The sequence below is a fragment of the Buteo buteo genome, chromosome 21 (genome assembly GCF_964188355.1).
Source record: "Buteo buteo chromosome 21, bButBut1.hap1.1, whole genome shotgun sequence".
In the NCBI taxonomy this organism is placed as follows: Eukaryota; Metazoa; Chordata; class Aves; order Accipitriformes; family Accipitridae; genus Buteo; species Buteo buteo.
This window is the reverse complement of record NC_134191.1, coordinates 13,837,789-13,861,352: the sequence shown is the minus strand read 5'-3', so window position 1 is coordinate 13,861,352 and position 23,564 is coordinate 13,837,789. Positions and strand designations below refer to the sequence as shown.

Here is a 23,564-nt window from a genome sequence, read left to right as displayed (position 1 = left end):
CAAATGATGGAAAGGAAATTGCTTACAAATATTTTCTGATTTCTTTCTTATCCCTTTTACCATCCCTTCTCCTTTCTCCTCCTTGGCTTTTTTATCTTAGGATAAACATTGTATTTATTTTCTGTTTACTGTGTGGAGAATTTCAATCCATTTTGAATAGCAAAATAAATATAAAAAGATACTAATGTTCTTTTTCTGGAATAAGTGATGCCTTGCAGGGAGAACTGGAGGTTATGTGACAGTGGTATTGTAAAGGCAGGCCAAAGGAATCTGTGTTAATCCATTTTCTTTTTCTTGTTATCAGTGTTTCATTTTATATTTTACTTTCCTTTTTAAGTAATAATCAATACTTCTTGGTAGAAATAGCTGAAGAACTTTTTTGCCAGCTGTAAAATAAATATACCGTTGCTTTATAATGTTTGTCCAAGTATTACTAATAAAGGGGAATGACATCAAGTTATCCTTGTAAAACTGCTTTTCAGCTGTGGACCTGGGAACTTTTTCCAGGTATTCATTAACTGAGGTTTCTAGCTCACTGGAAGATAAGTGAACATTGTCCTCATTTAAAAAGTGAGACCCTAATGCTTAAGGTTAGTATTTTCTATAATAGCTTTTGTTGCTTCACTTTTTGGTTGTCCGGGTATGGTATATTTCTTCAGATGTGCTGATTACCCATAACTTGAGCTTGAAGCTTTGAATAATGAGCTCCTGAGCATCTCCAGACAGAGCCGCGAGCCAGCGCACACTTCTGAAAGTATGGATTTGTCTGTGTCATTAACCGTGTACAGTGACCTGTAAAGTCCTAGCTGTCTTTTTGGCTGTAATCATTAAACCAGCCTCTCCTACAGGATAAAATGAGAAGAGAAGCTGCAAGCATAGTGAGAGAACCCTGACTGAAAATACAAATATCTTCAGAAAATGCTCTGGGAGTAATAATAATACAGAAAAAGTACAGTGGCAAAATAAATTGCTGCTGATATAATTTTTCTTCCTCTCCCAAGTTTGCCTCTAGTATGGCAGTTTTTCTCCCTTCGATAAATAAATGCAAAGATGAGAATCGCTGCCAAAACCTGTCACATTTCTGGAACTTTCAGCCCCTGATTATTCACATTAAGCCTCCCCCCCCCCCAGCAGTACAGTATTCTGAATATGTACACCCACCATTCTGTCAGATCTGTGCAGTCTGCGTCTGGTTCATCTTCTGTGTCTTTGATGTGCTCCATAACGTAGGCAAAGAGAGGTCTGATAGTCTCTCTAAAAACCTGACAGTTTGTGTGACAATCTGTCCACGAATCCACAGGCTCCTTGTCAACCAAATGAGCCTTTGAATATCAGAGGTTTTCGGAACAGTGCTTGCAGCATTGCATATGCACTAAGGGGAGAGTACAACAGGCTTCCTTGTAACCTGAGAGATGTCTGCATTTTCCTTAATCATTCCAGGGACATCTCATCATTGCTTGTTGGCTGGTTCTCAGCCCCGCACATGTCGGGGTTATTTAGCAAAGCTTGATTTACTGGAAGCTGCACATGGAGAATAATTTGCAGTTGGGGGTAGAGGAAAAACCCTGGGAGGGGGTGGAACTTGCAGGCTTTGGTATGCTTCTGGGTTTTGGTGTTTTTTTTATTTGTTTCTTGTGGTGACTCTCTTCCCTACAGTTCCCTTTACCCATGCAAGTACATGGATGTGGTGCATTTTCTTCAGTGTTCTCCAGTCCACTTGCACATCCTTCTGTTTTGGGTCCCTCCTATTCTGGCTTCCTCTGGGAATCCAGTGAATTACATTTCGTAGCTACCTATTGTGGAAAAGGACGGGGTCATTAATATAGTTTAGATTTTTAAAATTGGGACAGGAACTATTAACTGGGCCAGCTGCTGCAGTTTATAAATGGGGCTTAGAGATATTCTCAGCAGAGAAAGCTGGGAGTTTTAGCTGCAGCGTGCCTGTCCGAGGTGGTGGGAGTTCTCTTGGAGGCTCTGTCAAATATCAGCTTTGACATGATGGCATCAAACCTTAGCTATAATGTTCCTCCGTTCCTGAAATAAGCTCCTGTGATGGGCCTAACAGGGGAATGTACTTAGTATCTTTTTACATGTATGACAAGTACTTGATGACTGCCAATTTTCTGGTTTTTTTTGTTTTGTTTTGTTTTTTCCTTTTTTTCCTCCTTCCAAAGTGCTGGTCAGCCTCCTAGTGAAACTTTCAGCTGCGTACCTTGGCACTCTAGATATTCTGGCAATTCCCTTCTTTCTCTCTTCTCCGCTTAGCACTGATTCTCTGCACACCTGTTACTCTCTCTTGGACAATGCCCAGTTGTTAGAGACAGCGTTCTGTGATCTAGGAGATTGTCCTGGTGGTGTGATGGATCGGCTGATAGGACCCAGGTATCACTATGGGACTAGCTGTGCAGCTGCTCAGCCCCGGTGCAGGGATTTAGCAGGCATTGCCATGCCCTTACAGCCATGGACACTACGTTATCTGTGCAGGTCAGCCAGGTGCAGGACTTCTCTGAAGCAGATGCTGAAAACCCTTGATGTTTAATCAATGCCTGGGAATCCTGTTTACCTGCACTTGTCAGGTATAATTGATTTGGGCATTTACTGTGAATTCTTCACCTAAGACTTCTTGCTCTTATATTAAACTTGCACCTAGGAGGAGAGTGGAGCGATGCTCTCCTTACAACAGTTTTACCGTTAATCTGGGCCTTTCACGTTGCTATCGCTGCCCTTGTCAGAAAGCCTGGGTTGTCTGCTGGCATTTTATGGCCTTTCTCTTCGAAGGTGCTTTTACTTTGCAGAGTTTGTGTTTGAAGAATTACTCATGCTTTATTTGCAGTCTTTCAGAACGGTGTGCTTTAAAGCAACCTCATATAAACGCAGTGTTTAATTATTTCTGGTTTGTTATTTTTTCCTCCTTCTTCCCCTTTTAATCACCTCTGTAGTAATAATTTCTTTGTTGCTGGCTGTCTTTCTAAGTTGAAGATAACATGGGGCTTTTCTGCATGTTTCCAGTGAGGCACTTGCAGCTCTTTGGAGAAGTTCCAAATACCATCTTTCTGTGGGGTACCTGTTTTAATTGGACTCTTCCCAGGGTACCTTCGTAGAGACAGTCTGAATCTGGCGTGTGATCTAGATCTGGGTCTGTAAACCCATTTTCACCCAGATGGAGTATCTCGGTGTGAGACCTGGTTCTGGGAAGTGCTGGGGTATGTAGCTTTGTTTGATTCACTGTGTGCTTTAGGGGCTGTAGCTTAAGCTTTTTGTGCCTAGCTTGTTATCCACAGGATAAACCCAGCTGTGGCCCTTCTCCCCAGCTCTGCCTCCCTCAAGTTTTGTGGAGGTGGGTATTTTGTGGGATTTTATCTTTGAGAAGCTGTCTAGATATACTACAGAATTAATATTTTGCTTTCAACTCAGGGTAATATTGCAGTCGTGAGTAGATCTGTTCAAACAAGAATCTACTTCTGCCCATGACTTGTTTAACTTTCCCGTGTTGTTACTGTGGACACTGCTCTTTTTCTGTCATCTCTGAATCTTAATCCAAAATTTATGATCTCACAGTTTATTGCCAAAGGAAAGAATAGAATGACACAAATTCAATGCTCTCATTTCATTATTAGTCTCAGCGGGAGGAGTGGATGAACCCACACATGAAAAGCAAACAACAGAGCTGTGTTTAGAAGTTGGGTTTGGCTGAAAAAAGTCTTTTTCCATATCAGCAAGCTGTTTGTAGTTGCTTGCATCTTTCCTCTACTACCTTTTGAGAAAAAAACATATGAATTTGCATAAAAGCAGTTTTAACCCTTGGCTTCTAGGCTCTCGTGATATGCTTTATACGCATATTTCTCTTCTGCGTTCATCGGTTTCTCTGTGTATGTGCCCTTGTGCTTGATAGGATGGAGAAAATGTGAATGATCTCTTTTAGCTAAATGCTAGCTGATACCAACAAACAGGCTGAGCAGGAACTCAAGAGGAGTTTCTGTCGAGCTCAGGAGGTGAAGAGATTGCTTCTTGCAGTGTGTCCTGAAATTCCCAAACTCCCTGTTTTGGACTGAAGTTTATAGCAGTGATTGATTGTGTATGTTGATTTTAACAGATCCAAAGGGTCGTCTAGTGAATAGATTGGTTCAGCTCATCTGCCTCTGTACCTGCGGGAGGGGTGCAGGTAGATGGGGTAATCTTTCAAATCTGTTAGGAGCCATTTGCATGAGACTTCTGGGCAATGAGAATGAACAACCTGATTTATAGCGCCTGTGAACCAGTGACCCAGTGAGGTGTGTGGTGCCCGGGTGTACCTTTGCTTCCCTTAGGCAGTGCTGTGAGCAAAGGTGGTTTCTGAAGCCTGCACTGACCGACGTTTTTCCGCAGCGTCCCACTGTTCCTCGTGGCAGCAGCCGTGTCCAGAGCATGTCCGTGTTCCCCGTCCGCAAGCGTGTGCGGGCAGGCAACAGTTGTGCTGCTTTATTAGGATGGTGGAGGTCTTATTTCTGGCTTCAGAAGCAGCTGGAAGCAGGAATTTGTACGTCTCCTAGCTGACATTTGATACGTGAGAAGTAACCTCTGCTTTCCTTTCCCCTTTCTCTCCCAAATCTGCGGTGTTTCCTACTCGTGGGGCACACCATGTATTCCCCCACCACGTGGCACTTCTTCTTGTGCTCCTTTCGGCTCGAGTGGGGTTTGCGGCAGGAGGTTTGTTGGAAGCTGGCGAGCGTGGACGTCAGGAGAGGGGATCGAAGCAACGCGTCTGTCAGGTGCGAGGCAGATTGTACCATCTAATCCCCTGGCTGTCGTCTGCAGCATTTGTCAAGGCCTCCACTGGTCTGCTCCGTTTCATCAGAGGTATCACTAGCATTCATCTAGGCTGGCAGCATTTCAACAGCTGTTAATCCTCTTTGTATCTTTAAACACTGTGACCACTGACAAGCTTCTATACTCTGAGGTGTCAAAATAATCTTAAAATAGCTGTGGTGATGGTCGTTGGGGTTTGGTTTTGGTTTGTTGTTTTTTTTGGTTTTTTTTGTTTTTTTTAAATCCAAACACCTCATGATCTATTGACCCAGACTGAACTCGATGGAGAAATCTGTGTCCCAGTGTCAGGTTTTTGCTTCTGCTGCTTGATGTTCACAAAGAATTTTGCCTAAAAATCTGATTAATTTCTAGGTCCTCATGCTTGCGTTGCTCGGTTTTCTGTTTTACGTGTTACCGCAAGTAGGGCATGTTTCACTGAAGTTGTAAGGAATGTGGTTTAATGTCAATGTGAGAATGAGCTGGCAGGGTTTTCTCTTTATGCTTCAATTACTTTCCCTCCTGAAATAACCCTGAGAACTCCGTCTTCTGCTGTATTGTTTTCTTACTTTCTTTGCTATATGTTGTGGAAAGGGCCTGGGCAGTGTAGCGAGGTGTAGTAGTGAGTGTTGGAGTTTCTCTCCATGTTTGCAGCCAAGGAGGAATGCTGAATTGAAATTACTCCAAATTTAGCTCTGAGTTTTAAAATTGATTCCCTTTAGAAGGGGGATTTTTAATGCAACGGTGTTTGGGGAAGAGTGGGGAGCAAGGGTATGACAACAAATCTGTTGTAGAAGAGCAGCAGGGTAAAGGAAAGTGGTTCTGTTGGTCTTTAGGCTCTAGTTATGTATTTTTATAACTTCTCGGTGTTTTTATTATTTGCTACGAACCATCATTTAATAGCAGGAGGAAATCTTTCAAACTAACATTTCTTTGTTTAGTTTGTTTGTCCTCTCTGGAGAGCTCTCTCCCCATATGACAAAGCTCTGATGTTCTGAAGTTGGCTCCCCTAAGGCTCAGCTTTATTGAGAGAAGTGAAACATTTTAGGTAGTTCATTCATTCTTTCTGAGTCTCTTGTTATTTGAGCCCTTATGGTGTCCTTTGGTCATGTTTTTAAACTTATTTCTGCAACTAAGACTGCCAGGAGCTTTATTTAATAATAGTTGAGGTCTCATGTTCAACTTTTTCTTTGTGAGCTGCCATTTTATCTCAAGCATCAAATATTGTGAGAGTAAATTAAAAGCAGCGTTGGTGTCTTGTAATTTTGTGTTGAATGTTCGCTCTTCTACTGTGCAACTGAATATCATTTTATGAAGCTAAAGGACTTCACTAAGACTACAGGCAGCTCAGGCTTTGTTTCAAGTGCAAATACCACACCTTAATCCTGCTGAATAGCCCTTGTGTGTGGGCTGCTCTCCTGAAGTCGTGGGAAGTGCATAGGTGGTTCCTGGCTTGGTTCCTCATTTGCAACCTTATTATAAGGCCTAGATTTTTGTAGGCCATTGGAACATTATCCCCTGCCATCGTGTGGTAGGTAAAATACTGAAAATTAAGCAGATCTTGCATCTGAAGTCGTATTGATGAGGATACTTGGAAAATTTTTCTCTGTGAGTAGAAGCCCCAAATCACAGAACCTACTGTGACTGTGCCCATGCTGAAAGGCCTGTCTGTTGCCCATTTAGCCCAATTGTTGCTCGTTTAGTGTTTAGGACAAAAGTGAATTCGACTTTCCCTGGAGGCCAAGGAAAACCTGTTTAACAAGTCTGCTTGTTGAATGAACTCAGGTTTAGATGGTGAAAGTCTGTTTTTTCTTACTTGGGGAAGCATTTAAAGATACTGATTCATAGCATTGGAAACACTGCTTCATTGGTTTTTAGGCTTTTTGAGGGGGTATAAGACGGCAGAGAGGTCTGATCCAAAGGCAAGAGGCTCAGTTGGATCACATGCGAAGATGTTTCCTTTTCATTTTTAAAACTCAACAACTTTCATCTTCGGGTTGAAGGTCTTCTGTGCCCCTCCTTGATCTCTGCATCTTGCCATGTGCCTTGTGGTTTCTTTGAGGCCAGGTCTCTCCTCCTTTCCCTCACTGAGATTCTTGCCTCTCCGTTCAGGTTCTCACTTGCCTGCTTTTATCAGCTTTAGGATCCAGAGCTCTTTCATACTGGTTTCTTTCCCAGCTATTTTTGTCCATGCTTGTAGTTGATGTTGTTGAAGATGAAGCTGACCATAGTATTGGGCAGTTGAACTCTCTCTAATAAACTAGGCAAGGTTGTGCCGCAACCACTTCAATCGACAGTGCAACCAGCAAATTAATGTTGGCTATTTTTCCTTTCTTTAGGTGGGTTAAATGCCAACCTCATGCTGGGTCTCACGTACAACGTATTTGTTCCTGTTTTCCTCTCCTGCTGCTGTTTCACTGCAGAGTGCTGCAGGCTAATAGTATCTGACGGGGCTACTTCCTATTGCCTGAAAAATGTTTAATTTTACTACCTTGCTTTCTCTCTTTCCCAGTTTCTCTCATTTTGATCTCTCAAATCCAGTCCCTTTGAGAAATCAGACAGTATGAAATATGAAAATTGCTTGGGTAGTAATTGGAGAAATGGTGAGACTTATGAAGCCCATGGAGATAACGCTTACATGTACTTATTCACATTATTTAATTTTTAATGGCAAATTTAATTAATGAAGCACAGGTCTTGTGGTTTCATATGTGAATAAGTAACAGCAGGGAGCTGAAAGTCATGAGGTCTGTTTACAGGACAGAACAAAAGGCTCCATTAAAAGCTGAACTTTTCATTATAGGGAGGAGAAAAAAGGGTTTAACAGCATAGGAGTTTGACCATTATGTAACATGTAAGTAAATGAAAACATTAATGACAATTTGCTGGCAAAATGCATTTTGAAGTGGTTACTCCTCCATGATTTCTCAGTTTAAGCCTGTCTCCTAGGTCAAAGTTTGGAAAAGCAAAGTCAGTTCTGTGGTTTTTTTTGGTATGTGACATAAATATAGGCACCAGAGATAAAGCGCTTAAATATAGCACCTTGAAGCCTAGGCTCTGAAAACCTGTATAAACCTTCCAATTAGCTAAGCTTCACACAACTTCAGTGATACAGGCAGCTGTTATCCTTCGCTTGCAGATGGAAAATGGTGACTTGCCCAAGATTGCACAAGTGGCAGAACTGCTAATAGAACTTGAGTTATATCTGTCCTTTTCTTTTTCTAACCACTGAACAATATGTGTCGTCTCATCATGCGCAGGACCACAGCTGCATTTATGGGAAAATAAATGAAGAAGGGCAAGAATAGTATTCTATATAAAATGGCCATATTTGGGGAGAGACGAGATAGCAGCTAGAACCGGCCCTAAATGAGTAGCTGTCCTCGCTTTCAATACCATTTTGTCACTTTTTGATTGATTATTGCATATTTTCTGCATGTGCCTTTTCAGACTAAGGGCCTTGCAGATGAGCTTTGAGTGAGGCAATTGCAGCTATTTCAGTATAAAGTCCAGAGGCTTTGCCTGAAGCAGCTTTATCAGCAGTTTAGTGACACAAGACCTTGCAGCGAAGTCGCTGGGGGTGTGCAGCCATTCCCTTCTGCTGCTTGTACTTGGGAGGCTTGTAAGTGCAGCCGAGAGAAGGAATTTATCCTCCATGTTCAGCAGCCGAGCAGTTGTGAACTAAAACTCTTTCTGTGCAAGCTCAGGAGAATTTAATGCAAACCTCTTAAGCCCTGCAGCAAGACACTCCAGACTCTGTTTGGCAGTGCCTTAACTGATACCTGATACGCCTCCCTATGTTGTTAAAAGGGAAACAGGCTGCATAATTTTCTTTTAAAGAATAAGTAACCTAAGTAGAAGCACTGAAATGTAAAATGGATTTTCCAGTGCTAGCAGCCAATTTTGATACTTGCACGTCAGTAACTTACAAGATCCTTCACAGCAATTAATGAAAAAAGAGAACAAAACACAACCCAACTCAAAATAACTCGGTGCTGGAAACACCTTGTTTTTGTGGTTACATGGAATAATCAAAGCTGATGGGTGGTTGTTAGCGACCTTTTCCCCCTCTTTCCCTTTGCAAAGGTGAAGCGCGAATGGAGGACATGTTGTGGCCTTGATGCATTTTGCTGAAAATAATCAACTTTTAAGCCTTTTTTGTGTTCTTTGAACTGAAAATGCTGTTTGTTGTTGAAAATCGTTATTAATTATAGAAGATAACTTTGTGATGGGATAAGATCTGAGGTGCCTTTAATTTTTAGAGCTGAGCGTTATATTCTTTGTTTCAGAACGCAGAGATCTACAAGCTGACATCTGAGCAGTACCAGGAGGCAGCCACCAAGGCAGAGGAGTGGATAAAGTGAGGACCCATTTTTGTTCTTTTCAGCAGTTCCAGTTGCATTTCGTAATGCTCTGTGTGTAGCTTCTGGATATTGCTGTAAACGGAGTGCGAAGGTACCTCCTGTCAGGTATTTAGGGGGCTGAGGAGTTGTAAGCTAGCACCTTCTCTTTCTGTGCCAAGCTTGACAAAATTTGGTATTAAGTTGTTAGATCTTTCAAGGGAGAATGAGGGAGAAGACATGGACTTAGAAAATTCACATTAAATAGGAATATTTACGAAGGTTTTCAAAATGGCAATGGAACACGTTTAATATGTTCAAACTTTGACCCAGTGTATTTAACCTACACGTTGCAGCATTGGGCTAGTGCATGGGAGTAGGAAGAATGGCACCACTTCTAAAGTTTTCATTGTCTGGAGAAGAAAAAGGTAAACAGTCTAAATCTTAGCCCTGTAAATTTCAATCAAAATAGAGTTGTAATTATCATGAATGTTTTCTTAGAATGGGTGCAATGATTCTTCTGACCTTTTTTATTGGCCTTGGCACAATTAGTGGACCTTAATGTTGTCTTTTTATCATGAGCATATTTAGTGTCTAAATTCCATTTGTATTTGCCAGTAGTGTTATATAGCTTATTGTTCCACATGCACGAACAGCTGTCCAAGAAAAAATATTTTCTATAATTCTTTAATATTAATGAGTCCAAAGCAATTACACTGTCAAGAGCAGCACTCAGATCTCAGTTGGGTAAACAGTTGGCCAACATGCAGTAAACTGGAGTAGCAACATATGTAGTCCAGTTGGGTCCAGTCCAGACTGTATGATACTTAATTGCATAAATAGATAATATAGTAGTGATGAATATGTTAGTGGGGTGTGCAGTATATTGTGCTGTCTTTATTTAAAATTATGTTTGGCTGCCAAAGCATCACATAACCTGTTGTAATTTCACATTTTTGTTTGGACAGTCAAGCAATAAGTTGCTAAAGAAGCCAAAACAAGGAAGCTAAAACATTGCATGCATTTTCATGCGGTTTTCCATAGCAGCATTCTAAATTCTGCTTTTAAATAACATTTAAAAAATTCATAGGACGCAAAGTTCTGACAGTCTTTGATCAGTTCAGTCTTTTCTTGGACTTGCTTCTGCAGATGTGCGATCAGTTGTTGGGAACACATTTAGCAATGATTTATCCTTGTGACTTTGTAAAGGAAGAGATTGGGACCTTAGATTATGTTCTTTACTTGCTCTTACAGACTGTAAGTAACCTTTTTTTTTTATAGTAGTCTTAAGTTTGGTTCCTGAGGTTTCAGTTACATTTGGTCTCGTCTGTTTCTTGTGGAGATGAAGACTGCTAATGTAGGAAACTCAGGAATGCAACCACTTCTCATAAAGGCTGGTGGCTGAGACCGATGCAAATGCTAATGACTTCTTTCTTTCAAAATTTAGAAAATATGTTTATGGTCTGTCAGGGGTTCCTTCCCCTTTTCTTTGAGCCTTCATCACCTGACAGTCCCTGGCTTCTGGCCTTATTGTACAATGCCTTTCTATTTAAAGGCCATATGAATTTGAGCCATCATAAAGGGGCAGATTGTGGCACTAGTTAAACTGAGGGAGAAGGTGAACATCGTACTTTCTGTTCCTTTACAGTAGAAATTGCCAGCAATAGCTAGGATTGCACTGAGCTGTGTGTTGGTGTGCACGATGCGGGATTGATAATGCCCTTTGAAAATTGTACATGGGGGAAGAATCATTGCTTTACCCCATCAGCATGCAGTGTACATGCCTCTTACAGCAGTACGCAGTGATCATTTTTGGAATTGTTGCCTCGGTGTACAACACACTGTACAAACACTCTAAAGGGTGCACATGCCTCGTGTGTGGGTCATGATAAGGCTGGGACAGGGTCAGGGAAAATTCCTTCGTACATTGGCATTCATTCTTAATTGGTAGGACTTGAAGTCTGCATGTTGTGAGGTCCTCTTGTTAGGTGTTGTACATGCAGGTCCTTCTACAGCCTGTTTATGGTAATAAATGACAAGATCCTGTGACTTCAGTAGAAAGAATAGTTTGCTTGTCCTGTTTTGCGCTTTCATATTAGACATACAAGCACAGAAAGTGCTAGGATAGGTAAGACTGATTTATGCAGATCTAGTAGCTTGGTTGGCAGGAATAAACTGACACTCCAGCAAAATTACATGAACTGGAATATAGCCAAAGCATGAATGAAGTGCAGGTCTGCCTGCTGCCAGTGCTGGACCACGACAGCTCCTGTAACAAAACAAAACCAGGAGTGGCACTTTCTCCATCTGCAGAGGAGAGTGCATTTCCTTCCCATAGTGTCTCTTCCCTAGCTTATATCATCCCTGTTTCACTGAACTCTTTGACCTGCCCCTGGTGCTTGTGCCTTGTGAGACTGATCTACCCTGTATTTGTTGTCTTCTGCCATTGTGTATCAGCATAGCTGATGGAATAAGAGGGGAGTAGAGCTGGGGCTGTTTCTAAAGTGAGTACCCTGTTTTTCAGAGTCCATGTTGAAGCATAGATAAGAAAGAACTGAAACAAAAAAACAGTGTTTTGTTGGCAATTATTGACTGTTGTAATTCTGTTATCAACACCTACAGCTCTGCACAAATGGTCAAGTGTTCCATGGACTATTTCCTCTCCTTAGTAATCATCAAGTGTTGCAGGACTTAAGAATATTGTACAAGCTTTCCACCAGTGACCCTTCACACCATGTCTGTGAGGTAGACAGGTAAACCTTCCTATCTCCCTTTGTATAGAAACAGAAGTTAAATACTTAGTGCTGAGCTTCATATTAAATCACCAACACAGTCATTAGCTCTTGGTTTCTACTTCAAGGTAGGATGCTAGGCTTGATGCCTGCATGGCCTGACTCGTGCAATGGGCTTTGTTCCTCATCTCTTCACCTGAACTCAGCCTGCTCCTGTCTCCGCATTGTTCCTACCACAGTCTCCTTTGTTCTGGGCTCTGTCCAACCTGTTTCTTTCTCCCAGAGAGAAGACCCTAGCAACAAGAAACCACTGAGCACAGCTTTCAGCACCTTAAGCAACTTGCCCTTGTTGCTTATATGCTGTGGTGAATTGGACAGTTGCCATGGACATATCGTCTCAATGATGCTGTTATAATTGGTGCGTTATTATTTTTCTCTTTTGTTAACCAACAGAATTAAAGTCTGGGGACCTAGAACTTTCTTCCCCCTTCCTTCCCTGTTTAGCAAACTGTGCACATCAGTAACCACCCACAAAGGAAGCAGCGTGTAAATAAAAAGCCAGTGCTCCCTGCCCTTCGCTTCGTTCCACATCCTTTTCTCAGTGTTCATAGAGCCATGACTCAGACTAGGTTTAGAGAAGACAACTTGCTAATCCCCTCCCCGCTACAGAGAATAAAATGGCATTTCATTCCAAGCTCTATTAATGCGCTCGCTCCAGGGATAAAGCAGCACTCCCAAAAGGCAGTGGCCAAATTTTTTTTCTGTTGCGTTGTCTTTGTCTTCTTTTGAGTGTTACATTTAGATTAGCTTCTGAGGATTAAATGTTATTACAGTCCCTGAATCTGTTAAGGGGTAGGAAAAAAACATCAGTAAAGAGGCTATGGCTTAGTGCAGGCACTCTAGATTTATCCTCAAAATGCTGGTTTTTAAAATTTGATTTGTTTTCTTTTGTGAAGGTTGTCTTATCACGTTTTTATTTTATTTTTGTAGTTGTGAAATTTGGATGCAAGAATTGGCTATGGGTGGGGGTGTGACTCTCTCTAAAAGGTAAAGCTGCGGGAGTGGGGTGAAGGGATTAGGAAGCTGTTAAAAGATAAAATTGTTCTGAAGCTGAGTTTCCCTCTGAGATCTCCTTATAGTTTGCAGAACTGTTTCTGAAGCTGCTTACTGGTGGCTGTGTTGCTTTGCATGTTGTACTGAGAGGACTGCATATGCTTTGCGCTGTTATCAAGGAGTGCATAAAGAATGTCGGTATCTTATCCTGATAGAGATCAGCCTTGAATCCAAGGCAGCTTTCCAATGGAGAAACCGCCAAAGAGATTTACTCCATATGGGACTTAGTATCTAAGAGTTCCATTTAATGGTCCTAAGATACTTAAACTTAATGGACATGAGTATTTAAGGTGATTACATTAGAGAAACTGGCAAGTAGTAAGTATCCTCCTGAGCTGAATGTGGAGTAGAGAATCACACTTACTCAATGAGGGTAGGGGCAGAAAGTTCATAGATGGACTGTGTGCTGGGAATCGGGAATTTATGGTGTAATTTCAGTACTCGGGGAAATGAGAGTTTTATTGAATTGCGCAAGATTTTATGATGCTGATGGCCCCTCAATTAAAATGGCAACACTAACTGGAACCTAGAGGAACTACCTTTTCTTTTTTTATTCTTTTTTTCTTCTTGTTTGTGTAGATCTGGAAAGTTTATAAGATAGTTGGTAGTACTTGAGTTTATTAATCTTGAAATCGACTATGAGACCTCAGGTATTTCAACAGAGGGCTGTGCCCAGGAGTCAAGCTCTGAAATAGTTATTATGTGGACAGTCATGAAGCCCAAGGAGAAGAAGGGTAAAGACATCATAGTTTTCAAACAAAATTACTCTGGGATTTGTCCTGTCATTAGATTAGATAAATGATTAATTCACTGTTGAAATTAAGAGCCTCTGCAATAGGGATTTAAGAGGTTTCAGGAATAAAAGACTGATTACTGCTGGGAGCTCTTCCCCAGCCTTATCTCAACATAGTGCTTTTGTGCCCTGCAATGGTGGTACCTTCATAGAAAATGGTTTGGCTCCATCCCAGTCCTGTTCTTCCCTCAGTGCTTGGTTTGTGCCAGTTGTTCCTACTTCTGTCTGCGCTGAGTCCATTTCATGTAATCTTTATTTAAAGAGATGAGTTACTAGTCGAAGCTTTGCTGTTTCTCATGTTTATAAAGTTGCTCTTAGTAGTAAATTGGAATATTGCTGTAAGAGACTATAAGGCATGAGTTTCCCCAAAATTATTTCAAAAGAGCATAAAAGAGCAGATGGGTCAATTTTGACTTTTGTGTCATTTTACATGGTGTGAATTTTACTGAAAGAAAAACTTTCTGATCATTTTCAGTTCGGCTTCACAAAGATTTTCTCTCATTTACATTAGCATGTAAACATTTTCTTTATGAATTCTGGAAGGCCTGTTGTTAACCAACTGTTTGTACCAAAGCATTGATTTCCAAGCAAGGTATGTTCCTCTGCTACTTTAGGAATATGGTATGTGGTAATAGAAGTCAAATATGTGTAACAGATTTGTGTAAATGTTCCAGGTGGGCCAGATTATTCTTTTTTGAACCGATTTTTAAATCTTGAAAATTTACTAGATTGTATACTTTATCCAAGCTGTCAAATCTTCTTTCTGAAGTTCAATTCTTGAGGATTACTAAGATGCTGGTTCTAAATAAGACTTTCCTTTTGCCCAGTTAGTCAAATGATGTTCTAATCTAGTGTTCACAGTATCATCTTTCCTCTCATGCATGATGAGGGATGACTAATAAATCAGTCTAATGAACTGAGATTGCAGTTCTGTTAGTGCTGAAAAACTGGTGTGAAATATTAATATATCTTTTCAAAATTGCAAGAGCATTTCTTCAAAGGTACATTGGTAGAACTTGGGAATTTGTAAAGTAAGACCTGAATAGCAAAGACTGGAATAGCAAAGTAAGAGGTGCCAAAGACTCCAGGTAGTCTATTAGGGATGTTTCTATTGCTATCGATTTTTACATGGAAAGCACTTGTATTCTGTAGTAATGTTGCCATTATAAAACCCTTAGATCGGGGTTTGTTAGCAGGCCAAATTCAGATTGTTTTCAAAAGCGTGGATATTTGTGCAGCTGTTAAAACAAACCTCAGACATACTTTGTGCATCAGAGTACATTAAATACTTCAGTTCAAAGCTCTTTATCATGGAAAATGCAGTGAAAATAGAAGCAGATCTCTGCCTTCAGATTGTGAATTACATATTCCACTGTGTACCATTGTGGAAGCAAGATTTCTCCAGGTTTCATAGCATTTTATTGTGTATTTAGATGTAATGACAGGTCCACACCAAAGTTCAGAACTTCTTGTGCCTTTGGTCCCCCCCTCCCCTTGGCCTGAGTTGGGAAAGTATCATGAATATTAATTAATGACCCAGCTCAGCTTATTCCTGCTGTGGTTTTCTCCCTCTGTCTTCCAGCATGTGTGTTGTATAGTGAGCTGGTGGTAGTGGCACGGGGTTGATTGGTAGAGGATTGAGGTTAAAGTTGTCTGGGGAAGCTTTCCAGAAAGAGTGGTGAATTAAAGATGTCAGAAGCAATAATGCCTGAGAAACCACTTGTTACCAGTGAATTAATGACTTGTTTGCTAATTAGCAGCCTAAGGCAAAGTTGAGGTAACACTCCTAACAATGTGGTCATTAATTCAGTAGCAACTGATTTCAAGGGCAATGTTGCTATTTTGAACAGTAATTGTATTCCTGATTCTGGATTATATGCACTGTGCAAAATGTCTTTACTTACTGTTGAGTCAGAGTCCTCTCCTGGAGTGATGGAGGAATGATAGCAGAGACCAAAGGCAAGTACCAGTGGGAGAAAGTTGAGGAGAGAAACAGTTTGTTCTGTAGGTCAGAGCTTCTGTATCTCCATCTTCAGAGAAAATAAGGACTTTGGCAGGACGGCTGTGGACACCTTCCGTTGTGTGGTGATCCATCTGCGCAGAGGAAGTTGCTGGTGTTTGATGTTGTTAGCTGATGAGAGATTGAGATCCTTTCCTCCCTTACAAAGGGACAGAAAAACCATCTCTGCCATCAGTCCAGGCTTCAATGACTTAGTTTATTTTAATATTTGTTTATTTGGTGGGATTTTGATAGTTCCTTAAGTTACTCTGATAAAAGAGGTTTCTAGGCTATGGGGTCTCATCAGCTGTCGGAGTCTCAAGATCAGCTGGTACTTAGCCTACTGTGAGAGGACCTTGCTGGGGTTGGTTCTTCCTTCCTATCCTTTTCTTTTCCTTGTTAGTCCCAGAAGTGTCTCTTGCCTGCCTGTCTGGGACGTAGACATACCACACCAACCACAATCGTAACTAATTTGGCCCCAAAAAGTGGCATTTGAAAGACAGAAGCACTTGCTTGTTGGGGGACAAATATTGATTCTTTGAAGAGAACTCAGTGTTGTGCTGACTGTGAGTGCCACTAACAGCTCAGTGGAACAAGTGCCTTAAGTAGGCATGGGTCTTATTAACTCATCCGAGACATTTCCTGTGCTCTTCTCTAAACTTAAAACTATGTTATCTAAATTATTTTCTATAAGGATTTTTTTCAATTCTCTGAGGACTTCTTGAAATTAGAATATTTATTTAAAAACAAAAAAGAAAAAAAAATCCCAACCTCCCCCCAAAAACAGACTTCAAGGCTTTGTGTGTGTGTTCCTTGAAAGCACTGTTATTGACGTTCTCTGCAGGATGAGTAACTGCTTAATGGTGATCTTGCTGAGTCAGTACTCAGCAAATTGCACAGCATGGTAAAAGGGTGCACTATGGTTTTGAAGGTTAGAGCATGTGGGCAGAAGCAAAGGGATTTTTTTAATAAGGTGAATGTTTAGCTTCAGATCCCACCTGAACTTTGATGCTGGCAGCTTCATTCTCCTCTCAAATTCTGTTTCCACATCTTTAGCAGGATATGCCGCTCGGTCAGTGCAGAATATACTAACGGACTCCTATTTTTGTCCATCACTGATACCCCTTTGTGTAGTCTGGCATAAACTTTAGGGACCTCGTACAGTGCTTAGTGGCATTTTAGAAAAGTAACTGCTGTTCAAATGAGCGGTCAGGGTTTTCTTTTAAAAAGAACATTCATTAGCAGTCTGACATCATTACGAGATCATCTCACAGGAGAAATTTACTGAACCTGTCTGTCCCTCATGTCTGGTGGTTATATGAAATCAGCATATCACATCTTCAGTTACTTACTTTAGAATACTTTTGGGGGAGGGGTTTAATAGACCAACAAAGAATATGGCCCCAACATTCTGCCAGCAGACAGTTCCCCAGCTAACTCCCAGATACTATAGCACTACCACAACCCATATATTCTTAGGGCCAGTGCTACATACATTCTGTAAGCTGCATGCATTCATCCTGACCTGAGATCTTAACCAGTTTTTAGATGTTGTTTTTTATCTGAAGAAAGAAAATCCCTATTCAGGTCACTTGTTGGGCTGTGTGTTGTTTTCAGATTCAGTTATTGCTTGCTATATTGCTTTTCTGCCTTGTGGGAGCTGAGCCAGCTTCCTTTCTGATTCAGAGAACTCCTTCCAGCAACAAGATTCTGACTCATTCCTGCTTGGCTTCCAGAGACCATTTTGCTGCTAACTTTAGGCTCTTCATCTTTGCTAGTCAACTTTTAGTAGCTTGGCATCTTTGGAAAAAATGGTGCATGGCTTTGTGGGCAGGAGATCCAGTTCTGTTCACTTGCCAAGAGATACAGAAGTTAAGGAAGAGGCAGTAGTTTTCCTTTCATCTTCCAAACTGGCAGTTTCTCATAACTCAGTATTCTACCATCATAATCAGTAAAGAATTTACATCCAAATGTACATTGGAATTATCCACTTGTGGGGAAAAGTCTCTCATTATTCCAAACCACTTGCCATCTGCCATGCAGAATGCTAATAGGGATGATTAGTTATTGCATTTGCAGGTTCAGTAGGATAAGGATCATTTAATTTTATATGGTTTTGTACAGTTTTTTGTATATTGCTACCCTCCTCCTCCCCCAAAGATCCACAGCCCACCACCAAAACCGCAGTGCTTGCCGCTTATGTGGTGCTAGGGAAGCAAGTTAAATTTGGTTGAAACTGCACTTGGCAAAGCACAATAAAATATAAATCGAAGTCTTTTAGGATGACCCATTGGTCAAATGGGAAATGACCACTTGTGTGTGAGGATAAACCATGTAGGAGGACAAGAGAGTTTGTGATACATTGGAGTAAGGTAGAGAGCTGGAACCAGCTTTGGTTGGGTCACACAATCTCTTTGCATCAATTTGATCACTGAAACAGAGAGATTGTTGTTGGATTTGCAAAATTAGAGGTTGTTACAGAAAACTGCTAAATTTTAGTTATTTTCCACTTCAATCTGTATGTTTTAGAGTTTGGATTTTGGGGGGTTTTTGTTTGATGAAGAAAAAGTGGTCAAGTCAGGCTGTTTTCACTGAATGCAGTACAGTGGCACAACAAGTTGCTGACACTTGAGATTTGGATATTTGTGTTAACTTTTGTTCTCAGTGATAGAATCTAACTACTTACACAGGAGAAGATTTCAGAACAGCTTCTGCATATCTGTGATTGGAAAGAAAGGAAGTGTCTGCCCTGGAAAGGGCAAGGGTGCACTGAGTGCATGGATTGCAGTGGGGAATTGTGTGGCAGCTTCAAACAAGCTGTCAAAACAGGAATGGAGATTGGGAAGTACTTCAGTGACAAATTTTGTAGGATGACAGAGTCACCCAGAAACTCATAGTACTTCATAAATATGCATTCATTAGGCACTTCCATGGACAAGGTAGGGAAAAAGAGAATTGGGTCACCTATTACTGAAATGCAGCTGTGAAGGGGGAGAAAAAGAGAGGGGAAATATTGCAGCTGTGAAGTAGTGTGCTGCAGACAATGTGACAAGGCATATGGGAAGGGTTTAGAAAGACAGGAATACAACTGCTTCGGCTGAAATTTTGAGGTAGTGCTCCTATTCTCATGAAAATTGTCAGGAGGTTTCACCTTTCCTTTTAGTCCGTCTCCTCTTGCTCTACACAATATGTTACTTACTCCTACAAGCCTTGTATTCCATCCAGATCAGTGGCAAAGCCTGATGAGCACTGTATACATGAGGGTGATCAGATATATTTCCTTCCTGAACACATTAGTTTAGCCTCATGAGGCATGCAGTTTGTTTACACTGTGCTAGGTTATGTAGCTTAAATAGTACTGAATTTTAGTAGACATTTGGATAATCTATTAAGCTTCTTCCATCTCTTATTTCTCTTGCCAAACAGCTGCAACATGACTCTTCCCTTTTTCATTCAAGCCAGATTATCAAGCTGATGTGCAGGATCAGGGAATCCCATAGGTTATAGTGAGGCCATAGTGTTTGCTTTGTGATAGTGCAGCATCCTGCAGCCTATGCTGAAAGTTAGCTTTCCTGGCTGTTTGTTGTGTGCTGATGAGTTTGCTATATGTGAATGAAATGCTTCAATTGTGTTTAATTTTCTGCTGTAAATGTCAAGGATGCAATAATGAGAGAGGATGAAACCTTTCTATGTGCTGTTTATTGCATCTGTCTGGAGTTATTTTTCTGACATGTTAAAGAGAAACCATCAGAGCCAACTGCCACCCAAGGGAGAATGCAGTTTTACAGGTCAGTTAACCACTTACCGGTTTTTATACATGTACAGTACAGCATGGCAGCACACCACATTTATGTGACCAAAGCTTCACTGAACTTAGTGTGAAATGCATGTAATGTACACTGGGTATATAAACATGCTAAACAGCTATATGACATGTCTCTGATTCCTTCCTAACACACAGAAACTCCTGCTGTGTGCCCTGGGTTTTGCTCACAGTGCTGCCTGTGCACCTCATTGCTGACCTCTGAGGCTGTCTGCATTGTAGTGACAGTGGTGACTAATGTGGCTTGCTCAAGGTAGCTCAGTCACTGGTTTTAGTCAAATAATGCAGCAGAAAGCAGCTAATCCAGTTGTTGGATTTTGCAGCCCACAGGAAATTGCAGGTTGCTGCCCCATTTAGATTGCTGCTTGCAGCTGTGTACTGGAGCTAGCTACTCTAAAGTTGGCTTATATGAGAGACCCTGCATGTCTTTGTTTTTCATTTTCTGATCAGAGGTATCAAAATGTCTAGGTTTAGATACCATCAGCCTCTATCTTGATTTTTTTTCACAGCTTGAATGGTTTCCCAGAGTGAAAGGTAAAAAGAGGATCTTGCTCTTAACTCCATCTGGTATTGCTGCTCTACCCGGTAAAGCCAAGTGATGGTGTGGTACTCACTGTGGAATTACTGATTTTGCACTAGTCTAAAGAGCTGCCAAGTCCTAAAGCATTAAAGTTGTATCTCCACTTGGCTAGTCTGACTTTTCAGCTGGGTGGAAGGACTAGCAAATACATACACATCTTCCAGCTTTCACTTGCTTTCCAATACTGAGTCCGTAATTACTCTTCCAAAAAGGGAACCTGTCAGCAGCAGCTAGCTAGTAGCCATCGTGCTGTGTTTGAAACCTTCTGTCTATGGGGTCTGTATCCTGATGATACTGCCTTAATTGCTTCTTGCAGTAAGTTTGTGTGTTTGTCTTTGGAAGCTGTGTTGCTTCTTGATTAATTGATGGACATTTAGACCAGTGCTCTTCCTACTATCTCAGAGCTTATGATGAAAATTCTCGAAGAACCTTGCTTTAACCTCCCAGACGCTTAGCACTTCTTCACAGGGTTTATATCCATGTAGAAATGAATTTGCCAAGACAAATGAATGCAGTTATTGACTGGAGCAGCCGTTACCTGCCGCTATTGAACAGTTAGGAGAGGGTTAAGAAGAAAACCTCTTCTGAGCCACTAGATTGGCCCTGACTAAGATGAATGTCTAATTCACTCCCAGCGTCCTTACTGCTGCCAGTAATAAAAAGCTTGCTTCACATATTCACCCCACTGCAGACGTTTCTCTTAAATTAAATATCAAGAGGACATATAATAGCACGAATCCACGCCAAGCCAATATTATCAGATTGATGTCAGCAGTGATAATAGAAGAAGGATAAGTTGATGAGATTTCATTTATTAAATAAAGTAAAGGGAATACACAGTGATAGAGAGGATTTGGTAACTCTCGGTGTGTCAAAATGCAGCAAGATCATGCTCATTCTGTCTTACCTCAAGGGATAGCAAAGAGAAGGATGCCCTTTGTTTCATTTTAAGAAAACCTCTCCCTTCTTTTCCAGACAAAGACCTGATTTAGATTCCCTCCATGGGAGGGGGAGAGGAAGCTCTGAAGTCATGGATTTCATGTGTACATAGCCTTCCTTCCCATTGAACAGTGGTGAGGCAAAGGTTTCTTTCCTCACTATGATGGGAGCGGGACTACTAATGAGTTTTATTTCTAGATTAATCCCTTCCTCTTTCCCACCTGTCATCTTTTCTCCTTTCCTCTTCCTTTAAACAGATGAGAGCATGTGTTACTGGTTTAATCTTTCATATTCTGTATGTCCTGTATTTATTTCTAAGGTATTGTCAGAGCTCATCTCCCATACTTCCCTGTCCACAGGTATTGTCCTAGCTCCTCTCAGCCCAGCCTTTCTCTCTTGCCTTTTTCCTAGCTGCTATAAATGAGCCTCTGTTTTGATAATAGTGGTAGCAATTGCAACACGTTTTATTTTAAACAGAGGCTAATTGTCTACCTTATTTGATGGTGGCATGTTACGCTTAAAAGTGTGACCCATTTTAGAAGAAAGGTCAAAGCATACTACTCTTCTGCTCTTTATGTATTCAAACCTCATCCCTCCTCCACCATGTTCCTTCCCCCTCATTGTTTAAGAAATAATAATAAAAACCCTCAAACAATGAGATGTTTATCAAGAGCAGTGGAGTGGAGTGTCCAGAAGATGAATTTTTCTAAAGATTAGTTAGTGCCAACAGCCTTGAGCTGGGCTGAGGTTGAAGGGAGGTACTTGACAAAGGTCTACCTTCTTTGGAAGTCAATGTGGCATTGCTCTCCACAGAGATGTTTGTAGTTAGACACTGCTGGTCTCCATCAGTTTTTTTGTGTTTAATTCCTTTTCCTTTCAGAGATGTACAAGTAAAGACAGACAACTGTAAGGTGCAACTGGTGTATAGGGCTGTAGGTCCCCCTTATGTGGAAATGTTGCAACCTAAAGGTAAGAGGCTTAATGTGAGCTGGAAGGTGGCATCCCTTTGAGTCAGATAGGACAGGAGTGGTGATTGCTGTGCTGGTAGAAAAGTTCCTCAAGCAATTGTTCACCAAAGCAGTTCAGATACCCCTTTTCTGTCCAGATGGGTACCAGAACTAGTCTGCTGGACGTGGATGACTTGTGTAGTCCCAGACTCTGCAGGATATGCTTCCTTATGGTGAGCTCACATTTATTTCTTGTTCCTTTGTTTCATAGATCATACTGCATGGTGGGGCATAGTGACAGTTACTTCCTGCTCCAAAGTGAAATGTCATTCTCAGTGGGATATAACTGGTTCTGTTGAATTTCCAGTTCACTTGTGAATGCACTAACATATTGGTTTGTGTAATTTGTATTGATAATTACCTTAACCAACTTTGCGTTATGTTGATTAGTTTCTCTAAATCTGTTTTGAGAAGCTGCTGCAATTGATGCATAACCTCAGTTTGAGATTTTATTTTGAAGAAATAAAGGAGAATATCCTTGTTATGATTCTGGGTACCTGGTACCCAATAAATCCTTTCTGCATTGTGGGAAGTGGCATGTATGAATGCTGATTTAGGTACTTGCTGGGCAGTGCATGCCACTCTGTGCTGATTGATCCCTTGCCTCTGGTAGGCTTCAGGCAGCAACACTCACTCTGTGGCTTCTCGCTCATCGCTGTGTGGCTTTTAAGTAGTCTCTGTGCTGTGGGCTGAGCACCAAGGGGTCTCGTAAAGAAGAGGGCCACAGGCTTTGCACTACTGTCTGAGCCCACAGATGGATCCTAGCTTCATATTTACTCTAGGCATTGAAGACTGATGCTATAGGACAGACAATGAAGGAACAGACAAAAAAAAAGGTGCAATTCCTATAGCTCTCCATGCTGACAATGGCAACCTCAAGCATTCTTCTAAATATTTCTGAGATGTTTCTACCATATTGTTCAGTTCAGATGAATACACATGCCACTGTTCTGTGGCATGCTGTACCTTTTTGCTCTTCCAGCTCTCTGCATGAAAATTACAAAATGCCCTTCAGTTTAACATGGCTGAGTTTAAAAGTCTTAAATTTTTCAATGAATTGAGGGATTTGGTGGTATTTCCTGACCTGGTATTGTTTGGTATAGTTTCCACAGTCTCACTGATTTGATCAGAGTGATATTAAAGTTAGTGACAAAGCAAAATGCCAACGTTATGAGTTTCTGAAGCTCTCCCTGGGTTCTTTTCTATTCCGAAATTTGAAGATTTTTTAGAATATGGGTTTTTAGAGGCTTTAAAGGTGATTTGCTATAGAACATAGAAATTAGAAATGCATACTAGCCTCTAGGGACCATGCGTGGAATAAGTTTCTTCTAAAAGCTGTAAGATTAGTGAAGAGGTGGAAAGAGTCTGTATAGTATCTTTGGTGGTTTCTGATCCAAACCTCAGTGTTTTAGAGTGTGGCTGTCATACTGTTACTGATAAATTCTTAGTCTGTCCA

General features: G+C 41.1%; 1 protein-coding gene across 11 annotated transcripts in view; it reads left to right on the top strand.

Moving 5' to 3' along the window:
- The window catches only part of CHCHD6 (coiled-coil-helix-coiled-coil-helix domain containing 6), a 117,012-nt gene that overhangs the window by 53,952 nt on the left and 39,496 nt on the right, over positions 1 to 23,564 (top strand). For 7 of the 11 annotated variants that reach the window (XM_075052525.1, XM_075052531.1, XM_075052524.1 and 4 more), the window contains 2 exons: positions 9,072 to 9,142; positions 22,207 to 22,281. In XM_075052525.1, the coding sequence (XP_074908626.1) occupies positions 9,072 to 9,142; positions 22,207 to 22,281 (146 nt within the window). The remainder of the gene's footprint in view (positions 1 to 9,071; positions 9,143 to 22,206; positions 22,282 to 23,564) is intronic. The other 4 variants (XM_075052522.1, XM_075052521.1, XM_075052529.1 and 1 more) reach the window with 1 other exon arrangement.